Consider the following 16,137-nt stretch of genomic DNA (forward strand, 5'->3'; position numbering starts at 1 on the left):
GGGTTCTTTTCTTGAGTGAAATTCCTAGTAGCGAAGTTTCTGGGCCAAAGGACACGGACACAGTAAGGTTCTTTCTGACGAGTCAGTGCTGGGCCCGTGGGTGTTTATCTTCTCCTAGTTTATCCTCCAACCACTTAGTTCTTTTCTTCCTGGGAGGATCTCCAAGATTCTCTGATAACCATCTGAGATTCACAACAACTCTTTTCTTCGTCTACAAAGCCTGGAAGCAGCAGTCTTTCAGTTGATGAACAAACATGGATGATCCCCCAGGACTGTGTGAGGAGCGGCTGCTTTCTGGCTCCTAGCAGTCAGAGCAGAGTAGTGAGCATTGCTGTGTGAGTGGGCCCAGAGAACACCTCTGACAACCAGTCCTCCTGGACCCAGATTCCTCCCTGCACTAGCAGGAGCGTCTGGCCACTTTCACGGCAACGCTGTCTTTTCCCTTCTCACCCCCTCTAGGTTTTAGGTCCTTGTCACAGATGCCAGATGATTTGCATCAACCAGCAAACTGGGCAGCGAAACCAAAATGTTTTCCAAAAGCTTTCTGAGAGTCGTACGAGAAAAGTAAGCATGATTGCAAACTGTGACACCTGTTTTAAGATCCTGTTTTGTTTTTTAAGTTTATTTATTTATTTTTTTTTTGGGGGGGGAAGGGCAGAGAGAGAGAGAGAGAGAGAGAGAGAGAGGGGAAGAGAATCCCAAGCAGAGCCTTTGGCGGGGCTCAAATTCATGAAACAGTGAGATCATCACTTGAGCCCAAACCAAGTTAGACACATAACTGACTGAACCACCCAGGTGCCCCTAAGATCCTATTTTAAGATCCTGGCTTGTTATCTACACCCAAACTGTAGTTCTGAGTAATAACGGTGTGTAAGTTTGAGAAGTGAGGAGACATTCTGAGGCTGATCGGCTACCATTAAGGTTCTGATCTCATCCATGGCACCATCTTAGGTTTCTTTTCCATTCATTTTCTTACTTTTTGGGGGTCTTATGTGTATTTTTGATGCTCTCAAATTTTGTTGAAGAGATACAGGGTTTAAATAAGAAATAAGTAAATAAGCCAAGTAATTTTATTGTCTCGATCATTATTTTCTTCACCACAGGTGTCTCATGAGAGTAAAATGCCCTTTGGTGAATAGAGTAATTGCATAGGCAGATTCAGTAAATTTCACTCTGAGAAGGCTGTAAATCATCTTCTTGAAGGTTAGAATGACTAGGTGTGGTTTTTGTGGATTCCAGGTTATAGAAACTGAATTTCTAACTGACTGATTCTTTAGGAAGATTTATGTCCAGGCTAGGGCTTTCTGGTTTTGTTTGCAAGGAGTTCTAGGAAGTCAGGTAAGCAATCAAGGTTGCATGGAACATTTCTTGAAAATTAACTGAATTAACATAAATATTCAATATCTCTCTAATAATAAATTAGAAGGTAAACTCATGGTAAAATGTTCCACATCGGTTCCCATGTTTCTCCAAACCAGGGTTTCGTTTCACAGTATTTAATTGCCACAGTCTCCCTGCAGACACGGGGTAGATATGATCTTCACTTGAGTGTTTTGTCAACATGTCCGTTCCCTCAGCTGAGGCAGGCCGTGTCACCTGAGGGTGTGAGGACCTTGAATCTGTGCCATGCAGGTTGCCAGAGGACAGGGGATGGGTGTGCACAAATACTATGATGCACGGAAGGAAATCACTGTACTTCTGAGAACCACTGTAACTCTCTTGTGCACACACCTTTCATTTTTTAAAAAACATTTTGGAATAATTTTAGATTCACGGATAAATTGCAAAGAGAGTACAGAAAGTTCCTGTGTACCCTTCTCCCGCATGTGCACACATCTTAAGGAATTAATTTGGCCTCAGCCCCTAGCCTGGGTCGTGGAACTTGGGGGCACCCAGCTGATGTTATCACAGGAATGAACAGATCTGGGAGTGTATCACATGCTCCAGGGAGTTCTTACTGACTCACTCGCATTGATGGCAAACTCTGAGTAGACTCACACAGCTCTTTATTTTGGGCCTCCCATTTCTGTTCTAGAGACTTTGGAGAACTTAACCTACATCACAACAACAACAACAAAATCACCTCAAAGAAAATGCAGAATTTTGCTGTTACTTTCACAAAATAGTTTTTACATCAGGGAACAGAGCAGAAATTGGCCTGGTCGTGGTCAGAAGCGGAGAGCAGGACGCAAGCCCTCCTACCAGAAGCTCAGGGTATATAGGAAGGAGAAAAACAGGTGTGGGGTGGGGGGGACTGTCGGGAAAGAACATTATACATGACAATCTTTGTCTGAAATTGGGATTCTTGTTTCCCACTACATCCTAGTACCTGTCTTTAAAGATCTGACTTGATTTTAGTTGATCATTATTATTTATAAAATTATTTCAACTGCTAAAATAATCTGGCTTGTTGTTGCCGCTGTCTTGTTCACAGGTGAACTTTGGAGTGTACCTGATGCATACATCTTTGGATTTTTCTTCCCCAGCTTTCCTGTCTGTAGGATCTCAGGTGCTCCCTGTGTTGAAAGAAAACACAGAACACCATGAGCTACCTGCTTCCACGAAACATCAGGATGTTATCTCCTAAAAAGTATTTTCAGTGTAAATTAAAATTTCTCTTTTACACCTATGTCTGCTGTAATTCACGCTGGCACATGGCTCAATAGAACAAGGAGAGTTCTCTTCGGGGGGTAGGGGAACTCTCGTTGGCCGCCTCTAACTTCCACTCTCCACGTGTGCACTGGCCAAGCTCACGAGGGCAGTTTTGGGCCCTCTGTGCTTTCCACAGCTGTGCTGCACCCAGCAAGGTTCCCATATGCGTTTGAAGTAGGATTATTTTATTTTATTTTATTTTATTTTATTTTATTTTATTTTATTTTATTATTTCTTTTTTGAAGTATGATAATTTTAATTAGGTGAGGTTTTTTTTTCCAGTTATAATTCTTTCTATTCTATCACTATTAAAAAAATTTTTTTTTAACATTTATTTATTATTGAGAGAGAGAGACAGAGCATGAGCAGGGTAGGGACAGAGACAGGAAGACACAGAAGCTGAAGCAGGCTCCAGGCTCTGAGCTGTTAGCACAGAGCCTGACGCGGGGCTCGAACTCATGAACCACGAGATCATGACCTGGGGTGAAGTGGGAAGCTCAGCTGACTGAGCCACCCAGGTGCCCCATCACTATCTTTTTAAATTTAAGTGTAGTTGACACACAGTGTTAGTTTCAGGTGTACAGCATAGGGATTCACTATATCTACATGTTATACTATGCTTACTACAAGTGTAGCTAACACCCGTCACTGTAAAAAGGTATTACAGTACCATCAACTATATTCCCTATGCTGTACCTTTTATCCCAGTGACTTCTTTCTTTCCATAACTGGAAGTAATTAGGTGAGATCTTTACGATGCTCCCTGGGAATGCTGAAGCTCCATTTTGCCATTTTCCCACATGGTTACTTTGTCTTTAGAAAGAATCTCTAGTGCTTGTCAATCCCTCTATAATGAGGGTGGGAGCTTGTGTCCGGTGATCTTGAGGGAATGAGAATGTGCCCCTTTCCTCTCGTGGACATAGAGGAGGCGGGCTTATGAGTTGTGGTCACGTTCTTTGGGGGAGATTTGACCAGGATATTTATGTGTTGAGCAAAGGCACAAGCTGGCAACCTCCCCCTCCTTCCTTCCTATTCCGGCTCACTCCTCCTCTCCCGCGTTGGGTTGATGTTCTGGGGGGTGCTCATGAGCCCGAGGCCACACTCAGTGACTGCGGTGCTCTCTGAGCAATCATGCTCCCTCGACAAGCCCACCGGGCCATGTCAGCCCACGAGCCACCCAGTCTCCAAATCCCAGTTCAGAGAGGAACTTTGGAGGTTCAGGGGTCCCTTCCCTACCACCTCTGACCCTGCTCCTGCAGCCTCCAGTTGAATACGTCCAGTGACGGAAAGCTCTCTCTCTAATGAAGCTACCTATCCCTCTGAATTGTTGAAAAGCTCCTCCCTGTATTGAGCTTGTCTCTGCCTCCCCATGACGTCCGGCATGGGTCTCGTCCTGTCATATATAGCCATATGGAGCAAGCATGACGTCCTCCTACGTCCGCTCTGCTCAAGTCCTGAAGCATGGAGTCCGCATGGGAGCCCCAGGTCCTTGCTAAGGCCCTCAGCACCTCCCACCTGGATTGTTCATGAGTGCAATCACCTCTTCCCCAAACCCCTGCCCACCACTGCCCACAGTGTCTTCCTAAAGCCAGTGTCCTGCTTCTCCTTCCTGCCCAGTTGTCTGCATATCAGGCTCAGGTTTCTCTGCCTCACTTACTCAGACCCCTTGGTTAGGGGTCGGTTTCTTCCATTATATCATTTGCAGAACTTTGTGATGCTTTCAGTACTATGTGGGGTTTGAAAGATGTTTTCAGCACTATGTGGGGTTTGAACGCTTGCCTCTGTTCTTGAGGGTTTGCTAGGACGGAGCCATGCCCTTGCACTCTCATTTTTCATGCAGAGTTAGGTGTAAACACTGACTTTCCGGGTGTTCCCTTCATGGTTCTTGTAGCTGGGGGAGAGATTCTCTTCTGCCTGCCTTGGGGTAACTACCAAAACTCCTTTGAGGAAGGTGGTGGTGTTGACTTCTTCCCACTGAGACTCAGCCTTGTGGGAACAATGAGGGGGCAGGTGGTGATTCCTTCCTCCTGTTGAAAGATATCCATCCACTTGCTTTTTATTCAATATGTGCCATTCAGCTTCTAGGTAAGGCTATAGAAATGCAAGAAACAGAACAGGCATTCAACGATCTCACCACAGAGACAAAAGCAAGGGGAGAAAGACAGACCAGTACATACTCAGGTGTTATGAGGAATGTTTCAAAACCATGCTACCAAAGATGTCCTTTGGTGAGAAGATTCTAGAAGGGTCACAAGTACACTCAAATATTCCTGGATATTAGTGCCCCGTGTTATAGTTTGACTTCTAGGCTGAGATAGATGGACTGCATTCCAGGTCATGCAGGCTTACACTCCTTTAGAATTTGTCCCTCCATACACGTTCCATATTTGGTTTTATCTAAGTGAAAATAGAATAGCATATTTATAACTGTATTGTGAATACCCTATGTTGGAAAGGGCCTAAATGTCCATTAACAGGAGAATGGATATAAGGTGGTAGTGGAAAGTGAAGGGATTAGAACTACATGGGTCAGCATGGGTGACCACGGTGTTGAGAGAAAGAGGCAAGTTGCAGAATTCATGTGGTAACATTGAAGGTCAAAGATGAAAAAAAAAACCAAACAGACCAAGCAGAAAACTCCTATACCTTGCCTTAGGGGTACATTCATATGCAGTAAAAGTATAAAGAAATAGAATGATAAATTATGCATTTTGAGGGTGAGGTACTAGAAATAGGGAAGGTATATAGGGGCATTGACTCTATTGGGAAGGTCTTATTTCTTAAGCTGTAGGATAATAGATGCATAGGAATTAGTTGTAGTGTTCTTTATATCTTTTCAGATGACTTAAGTGTTTAATAATAATTAAAGAAAAGTTTTCAGGAAAATTTCCCTTTAGTTCTTTCCATTGCTTAAGAACAAAACATTGAGCAAGAGAGGGTCCCAGCCTGCTGTCTGACTTCTGAGAGCGTGCCCTGCACTAGGCTAATAGATTTGCTATATTGGTAGCAGATAGTGTTGTCCGGAACTTACGAATTGCGTTCTTAAAGAAGAAATTTTTTAATGTTTATTTATTATTGAGAGACAGAGCATGAGCAGAGGAGGGACAGAGAGAGGGGGAGACACAGAATCTGAAGCAGGCTCCAGGCTCCAAGCTGTCAGCACAGAGCCCAATGCGGGGCTCAAACTCATGAACTGCAAGATCATGACCTGAGCTGAAGTCAGACGCTTCACTGACTGAGCCACCCAGGTGACCCTATGAATTGCATTAAAAAAAAAATATTTTATGGCAGTAAGAACACTTAACATTAGATCTAACCTCTTTTTTTTTTTTTTAATGTTTACTTATTTTTGAGAGAAAGAGTGAGAGAGAGCACTAGCAGGGGAAGGGCAGAGAGAGGGAGCCACAGAATCCGAAGCAGGATCCAGGCTTTGAACTGTCAGCACAGAGCCTAGTGCGGCGCTTGAACTCACGAACCACGAGATCATGGCCTGAGCTGAAGTCGGATGCTCAACTGACTGAGTCACCCAGGCGCCCCATGGGATCTAACCTCTTAACAAATATTACGTGTACAATAATTATTGTTGACTGTCAGTACAGTGTTGCATAGCAGATCTCTGAGAGCGTACTCATGTTGCTTAACTGAAACTTTATGCCTGTTGATCAGTAACTCCCAATTTCCACTCCCCTCAGCCCCTGGCAACCAGCATCACCTCTTTGATTCTGTGAATTGACTATGTTAGATACCTCATATAAGTAGAATTATACAGTATGTCTTTTTCTGTGACAGGCTTATTTCATTTATCATAATGCCTTCAAATGTCACCCATGTCACATGTTTCAGACTTTCCCGCTTTATTTTGAAGGCCGAATAGTATTCCATTGTATGTATGTGCCACATTTTCTTTGTCCATTCATCAGTCAGTGGTCACCTAGATTGTTTCTACATTTTGGCTGTGGTACATAGTGCTGCAACAAACATGGGAATTCTAATGTCTTTTCAAGATCCTGATTCCAGTTCTTTTGGATAAATACCTAGAATTAGGATTGCTGGATTATTTGGTAGTTGTACTTTAATGTTTTGAGGAACCTCCATGTTGTTTCTCAGGGCAGCTGCACCAGCTTGTGTTCCTACCAGCAACGTGCATAACTCAAATTGCTCTGCGTCCTTGCCAACACTTGCTGTCTTTTGTTTTGATTTTGGTTTTGTTTTCGTTTTTGTTTTTGGTAACAGCCATCTTGACAGGTGTGAGGTGATATCTCATTGTGGTTTTGATTTGCCTTTCATTGATGATTAGTAACATTGAGAATTTTTTTTCATCTATCTGTTGGTCATTTGTATGTCTTAGTTGGAGAAATGTGTATTCAAATATTCACAAATCAATCAATGTGATACATCACATCAAGAAGAAAAAGGGAGAAACACCATATAATCCTTTAAGTAGATACTGAAAAAGCATTTGATAAACTACAACATCCACTCATGATAAAAACTTTCAACAGGGTAGGTTTAGAGGAAACATACCTCACCATCATAAAGGACAAATGTGAAAAACCTACAGCTGATATCACACTCAATGGTGAATAATGGAGAACTTTCCCCCTAAGACCAGAAACGAGACACAGATGTCAACTATCACCACTTTTATTCAACATAGTATGGAAAAGTCCTAGCCACAGCAATTGGACAAGAAAAAGAAATAAAAGGGGTCAAAGTTGGTAAGGAAGAGGTATAGCTTTCACTATTTGTAGACGACATGATACTATATATAGAAAATCCTGAAGACTCCACCAAAAGTCTGCTAGAATCAATGAATGAATTCAATAAAGTCACGGGATACAAAATTAATATACAGAAATTTGTTGCATTTTTATGCAGTAATAACAATGTAGCAGAAAGGGGAATTAAGAAAACAACCCCAGGTACTATTGCATCAAAAAAGAATAAAATACCTAGGAATAACCAAACATAACCAAGGAGGTGAAAGATCTCTACTCTGAAAACTATAAAACCTTGATGAAAGAAATTGAAGATGTCACAAACAAATGGGAAGATATACCATGCTCATGGATCGGGAGAATAAATATTAAAATGTTCATACTACCCAAAGCAATCTACAGATTTAATGCAATATTTATTAAAATACCAACAGTATTTTTCACAGAACTAGAAAAAATAATCCTATAATTTGTATGGACCGACAAAAGACCCCCAATAGCCAAAACAATCTCGAGAAAGAAGAATAAAATTGGAAGCATCACAATCAGTGATATCATATGTTACAAAGCTATAGTGATCAAATAGTGTGTTACTGGCACAAAACTAGACACAGAGATCAAAGGAACAGAATAGAGAGCCCAGGAATAAACCCACAATTTTATGGTCAATTAATCTGTGATGAAGGAGGGAAGAATTTACAGTGGGAAAAAGACAATCTCTTCAACAAATGGTGTTGGGAAAGCTGGTCAGCTACATGCCACACAATGAAGCTAGACCACTTTCTTACACCATACACAAAGACCATGATGCTGGGATGGATGTCCAAGGGCAAGGGGCACATCTGGGAGTGTGGGGATTGGCCTGAGGTGGGAGGAAGGGAGGAAGGTGATCGGAACAGTGCCATCTCCTGTGTGTGACAGAAAGCTATTCAGGCTGAAGCGGCCATGTCCACATGTGGGCCATGTCCCACAAATGTCTCTGGCCTCCAGGGCCTTTGGCAAGGGAAGAGATAAAAAGACCATTTTGGAACACGCCCCAAACTTCCAGCTGTGGTGAGAGAAGTTAAGCCCAGCAAGGCTGGCTCCAATGAGGGCCATTTTCTTTTTAGAGTGACCCTGCCCTGATCAAAAGAAGCCATTGGGACCACTGGTGCTCCATCTATCTCAGCTTTCCTTCATCCAGGAGGGAGGTGGTGAGTGGCTGAGGAGAGCACAGGCTGTGGGGATCCAGTGCATCCAAAGACCCACTGTTAGAACCAAATGCTGGTGGGCACTTGAGTGTTGTGAGGCAAGGTGCTCGGTGGGGATCCAGGCAGTGGATAAAACCTTCACTCGGCAGGCAGAGTTCCAAGCACCCGTTATCTCTGAGAAAGGCCGGGCCTCCTCTCGCTGCAGGGCGAGTTCAGGGCATAACTGGAAGCAGAAAGAAAGCTGGCAGACACTTTTTAGCCTGCCTTTTCCCAGTTCCCCTGTTTTATGCTGACAGAATTGATTTCTATGTATCGCATTTTGCAAACTCCCAAATTAAAGTCTCAGCAAACCTCATTGTATGTGAGCAAGCTATTGAGCAGCTCTAAGCATCATCCGAAAAGTGAGGAAAAGGACAATACTTGATAAAATTGAGAATTAAATGAAACGTTTGTGTTCAGCATGTCTCAAATTGTGCTAAGTAAGCCACGTCTACCACCTAGTGGCAGCATTAAGTAACCGCAGAGTTTGTTACTTAAGGAGGCTGAAAATTGGTTCAGATTCGGTGGGCAAATCCCAAAGGATGGCAAACATCTCTCTGCCTGGCTTCCTTAGTGGAAGCTCCGAGAAACTTTCGTTATTGATGTTTGCATGTTTTAAAAGTTAGGACCTGAATTATTTCTTGGTCAGATTAATTTTCTTTTTTTTTTTTTTTTTTTATTATTTTTTTTATTTTTTAATATATGAAATTTACTGTCAAATTGGTTTCCATACAACACCCAGTGCTCATCCCAAAAGGTGCCCTCTTCAATACCCATCACCCACCCTGCCCTCCCTCCCACCCCCCATCAACCCTCAGTTTGTTCTCAGTTTTTAACAGTCTCTAATGCTTTGGCTCTCTCCCACTCTAACCTCTTTTTTTTTTTTCCTTCCCCTCCCCCATGGGTTTCTGTTATGTTTCTCAGGATCCACCTAAGAGTGAAACCATATGGTATCTGTCTTTCTCTGTATGGCTTATTTCACTTAGCATCACACTCTCCAGTTCCATCCATGTTGCTACAAAAGGCCATATTTCATTTTTTCTCATTGCCACGTAGTATTCCATTGTGTATATAAACCACAATTTCTTTATCCATTCATCAGTTGATGGACATTTAGGCTCTTTCCATAATTTGGCTATTGTTGAGAGTGCCGCTATAAACATTGGGGTACAGGTGCCCCTATGCATCAGTACTCCTGTATCCCTTGGGTAAATTCCTAGCAGTGCTATTGCTGGGTCATAGGGTAGGTCTATTTTTAATTTTCTGAGGAACCTCCACACTGCTTTCCAGAGCGGCTGCACCAATTTGCATTCCCACCAACAGTGCAAGAGGGTTCCTGTTTCTCCACATCCTCTCCAGCATCTATAGTCTCCTGATTTGTTCATTTTGGCCACTCTGACTGGCGTGAGGTGGTATCTGAGTGTGGTTTTGATTTGTATTTCCCTGATAAGGAGCGACGTTGAACATCTTTTCATGTGCCTGTTGGCCATCCGGATGTCTTCTTTAGAGAAGTGTCTATTCATGTTTTCTGCCCATTTCTTCACTGGGTTATTTGTTTTTCGGGTGTGGAGTTTGATGAGCTCTTTATAGATTTTGGATACTAGCCCTTTGTCCGATGTGTCATTTGCAAATATCTTTTCCCATTCCGTTGGTTGCCTTTTAGTTTTGTTGGTTGTTTCCTTTGCTGTGCAGAAGCTTTTTATCTTCATAAGGTCCCAGTAATTCACTTTTGCTTTTAATTCCCTTGCCTTTGGGGATGTGCCGAGTAAGAGATTGCTACGGCTGAGGTCAGAGAGGTCTTTTCCTGCTTTCTCCTCTAAGGTTTTGATGGTTTCCTGTCTCACATTCAGGTCCTTTATCCATTTTGAGTTTATTTTTGTGAATGGTGTGAGAAAGTGGTCTAGTTTCAACCTTCTGCATGTTGCTGTCCAGTTCTCCCAGCACCATTTGTTAAAGAGACTGTCTTTTTTCCATTGGATGTTCTTTCCTGCTTTGTCAAAGATGAGTTGGCCATACGTTTGTGGGTCTAGTTCTGGGGTTTCTATTCTATTCCATTGGTCTATGTGTCTGTTTTTGTGCCAATACCATGCTGTCTTGATGATGACAGCTTTGTAGTAGAGGCTAAAGTCTGGGATTGTGATGCCTCCTGCTTTGGTCTTCTTCTTCAAAATTACTTTGGCTATTCGGGGCCTTTTGTGGTTCCATATGAATTTTAGGATTGCTTGTTCTAGTGTCGAGAAGAATGCTGGTGCAATTTTGATTGGGATTGCATTGAATGTGTAGATAGCTTTGGGTAGTATTGACATTTTGACAATATTTATTCTTCCAATCCATGAGCAGGGAATGTCTTTCCATTTCTTTATATCTTCTTCAATTACCTGCATAAGCTTTCTATAGTTTTCAGCATACAGATCTTTTACATCTTTGGTTAGATTTATTCCTAGGTATTTTATGCTTCTTGGTGCAATTGTGAATGGGATCAGTTTCTTCATTTGTCTTTCTGTTGCTTCATTGTTAGTGTATAAGAATGCAACTGATTTCTGCACATTGATTTTGTATCCTGCAACTTTGCTGAATTCATGTATCCGTTCTAGCAGACTTTTGGTGGAGTCTATCGGATTTTCCATGTATAATATCATGTCATCTGCAAAAAGCGAAAGCTTGACTTCATCTTTGCCAATTTTGATGCCTTTGATTTCCTTTTGTTGTCTGATTGCTGATGCTAGAACTTCCAGCACTATGTTAAACAGCAGCGGTGACAGTGGGCATCCCTGTCGTGTTCCTGATCTCAGGGAAAAAGCTCTCAGTTTTTCCCCGTTGAGGATGATGTTAGCTGTGGGCTTTTCATAAATGGCCTTTATGATCTTTAAGTATGTTCCTTCTATCCCGACTTTCTCAAGGGTTTTTATTAAGAAAGGGTGCTGGATTTTGTCAAAGGCCTTTTCTGCATCGATTGACAGGATCATATGGTTCTTCTCTTTTTTTTTGTTAATGTGATGTATCACGTTGATCGATTTGCGAATGTTGAACCAGCCCTGCATCCCAGGAATGAATCCCACTTGATCATGGTGAATAATTCTTTTTATATGCTGTTGAATTCGATTAGCTAGTATCTTATTAAGAATTTTTGCATCCATATTCATCAGGGATATTGGCCTGTAGTTCTCTTTTTTTACTGGGTCTCTGTCTGGTTTAGGAATCAAAGTAATACTGGCTTCATAGAATGAGTCTGGAAGTTTTCCTTCCCTTTCTATTTCTTGGAATAGCTTGAGAAGGATAGGTATTATCTCTGCTTTAAATGTCTGGTAGAACTCCCCTGGGAAGCCATCTGGTCCTGGACTCTTATTTGTTGGGAGATTTTTGATAACCGATTCAATTTCTTCGCTGGTTATGGGTCTGTTCAAGCTTTCTATTTCCTCCTGATTGAGTTTTGGAAGAGTGTGGGTGTTTAGAAATTTGTCCATTTCTTCCAGGTTGTCCAATTTGCTGGCATATACTTTTTCATAGTATTCCCTGATAATTGTTTGTATCTCTGAGGGATTGGTTGTAATCATTCCATTTTCATTCATGATTTTATCTATTTGGGTCATCTCCCTTTTCTTTTTGAGAAGCCTGGCTAGAGGTTTGTCAATTTTGTTTATTTTTTCAAAAAACCAACTCTTGGTTTCGTTGATCTGCTCTACAGTTTTTTTAGATTCTATATTGTTTATTTCTGCTCTGATCTTTATTATTTCTCTTCTTCTGCTGGGTTTAGGCTGCCTTTGCTGTTCTGCTTCTATTTCCTTTAGGTGTGCTGTTAGATTTTGTATTTGGGATTTTTCTTGTTTCTTGAGATAGGCCTGGATTGCAATGTATTTTCCTCTCAGGACTGCCTTCGCTGCATCCCAAAGCGTTTGGATTGTTGTATTTTCATTTTCGTTTGTTTCCATATATGTTTTAATTTCTTCTCTAATTGCCTGGTTGACCCACTCATTCGTTAGTAGGGTGTTCTTTAACCTCCATGCTTTTGGAGGTTTTCCAGACTTTTTCCTGTGGTTGATTTCAAGCTTCATAGCATTGTGGTCTGAAAGTATGCATGGTATAATTTCAATTCTTGTAAACTTATGAAGGGCTGTTTTGTGACCCAGTATATGATCTATCTTGGAGAATGTTCCATGTGCACTCGAGAAGAAAGTATATTCTGTTGCTTTGGGATGCAGAGTTCTAAATATATCTGTCAAGTCCATCTGATCCAATGTATCATTCAGGGCCCTTGTTTCTTTATTGACTGTGTGTCTAGATGATCTATCCATTTCTGTAAGTGGGGTGTTAAAGTCCCCTGCAATGACCACATTCTTATCAATAAGGTTGCTTATGTTTATGAGTAATTGTTTTATATATCTGGGGGCTCAGGTATTTGGCGCATAGACATTTATAATAGTTAGCTCTTCCTGGTGGATAGACCCTGTGATTATTATATAATGCCCTTCTTCATCTCTTGTTACAGCCTTTAATTTAAAGTCTAGTTTGTCTGATATAAGTATGGCTACTCCAACTTTCTTTTGGCTTCCAGTAGCATGATAAATAGTTCTCCATCCCCTCACTCTCAATCTAAAGGTGTCCTCAGATCTAAAATGAGTCTCTTGTAGACAGCAAATAGATGGGTCTTGTTTTTTTATCCATTCTGATACCCTATGTCTTTTAGTTGGCGCATTTAATCCATTTACATTCAGTGTTATTATAGAAAGATATGGGTTTAGAGTCATTGTGATGTCTGTATGTTTTATGCTTGTAGTGATGTCTCTGGTACTTTGTCTCACAGGATCCCCCTTAGGATCTCTTGTAGGGCTGGTTTCGTGGTGACAAATTCCTTCAGTTTTTGTTTGTTTGGGAAGACCTTTATCTCTCCTTCTATTCTAAATGACAGACTTGCTGGATAAAGGATTCTCGGCTGCATATTTTTTCTGTTTAGCACACTGTAGATATCGTGCCAAGCCTTTCTGGCCTGCCAAGTTTCAAAGGAGAGATCAGTCACGAGTCTTATAGGTCTCCCTTTATATGTGAGGGCACGTTTATCCCTTGCTGCTTTCAGAATTTTCTCTTTATCCTTGTATTTTGCCAGTTTCACTATGATATGTCGTGCAGAAGATCGATTCAAGTTACGTCTGAAGGGAGTTCTCTGTGCCTCTTGGATTTCAATGCCTTTTTCCTTCCCCAGTTCAGGGAAGTTCTCAGCTATAATTTGTTCAAGTACCCCTTCAGCACCCTTCCCTCTCTCTTCCTCCTCTGGGATACCAATTATGCGTATATTATTTTTTTTTAGTGTATCACTTAGTTCTCTAATTTTCCCCTCATACTCCTGGATTTTTTTATCTCTCTTTCTTTCAGCTTCCTCTTTCTCCATAACTTTATCTTCTAGTTCACCTATTCTCTCCTCTGCCTCTTCAAGCCGAGCCATCGTGGATTCCATTTTGTTTTGCAATTCGTTCAAAGCGTTTTTCAACTCCTCGTGACTGTTCCTTAGTCCCTCGATCTTTGTGGCAAGAGATTCTCTGCTGTCCTGTATACTGTTTTCAAGCCCAGCGATTAATTTTATGACTATTATTCTAAATTCACTTTCTGTTATATTATTTAAATCCTTTTTGATCAGTTCATTAGCTGTTGTTATTTCCTGGAGATTCTTCTGAGGGGAATTCTTCCGTTTGGTCATTTTGGAGAGTCCCTGGCGTGGTGAGGACCTGCAGTGCACTTCCCCTGTGCTGTGGTGTATAACTGGAGTTAGTGGGCGGGGCCGCAGTCCGACCCGATGTCTGCCCCCAGCCCACTGCTGGGGCCACAGTCAGACTGGTGTGTGCCTTCTCTTCCCCTCTCCTAGGGGCGGGATTCACTGTGGGGTGGCGTGTCCCGTCTGGGCTACTTGCACACTGCCAGGCTGGCTTGTGTTGCTGGGGATCTGGCGTATTAGCTGGGGTGGGTAGGCAAGGTGCACGGGGGCTGGAGGGGCAGGCGTAGCTCGCTTCTCCTTAGGTGATCCACTTCAGGAGGAGCCCTGTGGCAGCGGGAGGGAGTCAGATCCGCTGCCGGAGGTTTGGCTCCGCAGAAGCACAGAGTTGGGTGTTTGCGCGGAGCGAGCAAGTTCCCTGGCAGGAACTGGTTCCCTTTGGGATTTTGGCTGGGGGATGGGCGGGGGAGATGGCGCTGGCGCCTTTGTTCCCCGCCAAGCTGAGCTCTGCCGTCCGGGGGCTCAGCAGCTCTCCCTCCCTTTGTCCTCCAGCCTTCCCGCTTTCCAAGCAGAGCTGTTAACTAATGACCTCCCAGACGCTAAGTCGCGCTTGCTGTCGGAACACAGTCTGTCCGGCCCCTCCGCTTTTGCCAGCCAGACTCGGGGGCTCTGCTTGGCCGGCGAGCCGCCCCTCCGCCCCGGCTCCCTCCCGCCAGTCCGTGGAGCGCGCACCGCCTCGCCGCCCTTCCTACCCTCTTCCGTGGGCCTCTAGTCTGCGCTTGACTCCGGAGACTCCCTTCTGCTAATCCTCTGGCGGTTTTCTGGGTTCTTTAGGCAGGTGTAGGTGGAATCTAAGTGATCGGCAGGACGCGCTGTGAGCCCCGCGTCCTCCTACGCCGCCATCTTCCGGAACCCCCGGTCAGATTAATTTTCAACTGGCATCGCACCCATCATTCTTTTGGAGTCCTCTATTTTCTTTCTTTCTTTCTTTCTTTCTTTCTTTCTTTCTTTCTTTCTTTCTTTCTTTTATGTTTTTTTATTTTTGAGAGAGAGAGAGAGAAAGCAGGGGGAAGGGCGGAGAGAGAGACACACACACACAGAATCCTAAGCCAGCTCCAGGCTCTGAGCTGTCAGCACAGATCCCAATGTGGGGTTCGAACTCACAAATCCCGAGATCATGACCTGAGCCAAAGTCAGACACTTAACTGAGCCACTCGGCGCCCCAGCTGCAGTGTTTCAATAACATGCTGCCTTGGCTATTTCAAGTTCTCTAGTCTTGGTCTCCCAGGTGGATCACATGAAAAATATACTCCCTTTCTTCCTTGGTGTAACCCCTTGTTTTTATGGCCACTTGTTATCTCCTAGGAGGCAGCAGATGCAGTCTGAAGAAAATGAGCCAGAATGGCTTCAGGATTTAGAGAAAGTAGGAGTGTGTCTGGCACTAAGAAGTGGGTGGGGGGTGGGGGTGGAAGGTAAGGGACGCTGTGCAGAGTGAACAAGTGGCCCCGCCCCTCCCCCCACCCAGCTCTAGTGAGGCAAGGAGGCAGAAAGATGCTGGTCTACTTTCAACGTAGGTTGAAATGGCCTCCTTCAAATGGCGGCCCATTTGCCATCTGTCTAAATATTTAAAATTCATAAATTGAACAAAATGGTGAGTACGTTCTTCCTACTTTGACAAATACACCTTTATGACAGCTTAGAAGGACCGATGTGAATTTAGAACTCTGACTCCTTGGCCCTCTGAATGGGAATAGGATGACACTAGGAGGGTTGGCCCAGGCCCTGGTTGCCAGCCACAGCCTATACCCTTTTTCTTCCCACCCTTGAGCCATGCATG

General features: G+C 43.1%; 1 protein-coding gene across 3 annotated transcripts in view; it reads left to right on the top strand.

Moving 5' to 3' along the window:
• MOCOS (molybdenum cofactor sulfurase) overlaps nucleotides 1–2,623 on the top strand; it is a 55,881-nt gene extending 53,258 nt beyond the window's left edge. For all 3 annotated transcript variants that reach the window (XM_060613635.3, XM_060613640.3, XM_060613639.3), the window contains 2 exons: nucleotides 460–564; nucleotides 2,435–2,623. In XM_060613635.3, the coding sequence (XP_060469618.3) occupies nucleotides 460–564; nucleotides 2,435–2,587 (258 nt within the window). In that variant the 3' untranslated portion in view covers nucleotides 2,588–2,623. The remainder of the gene's footprint in view (nucleotides 1–459; nucleotides 565–2,434) is intronic.
• Nucleotides 2,624–16,137: the final 13,514 nt, after the last annotated feature.

Source organism: Panthera onca, chromosome D3, assembly GCF_046562875.1.
Source record: "Panthera onca isolate mPanOnc1 chromosome D3, mPanOnc1 haplotype 2, whole genome shotgun sequence".
NCBI lineage: Eukaryota > Metazoa > Chordata > Mammalia > Carnivora > Felidae > Panthera > Panthera onca.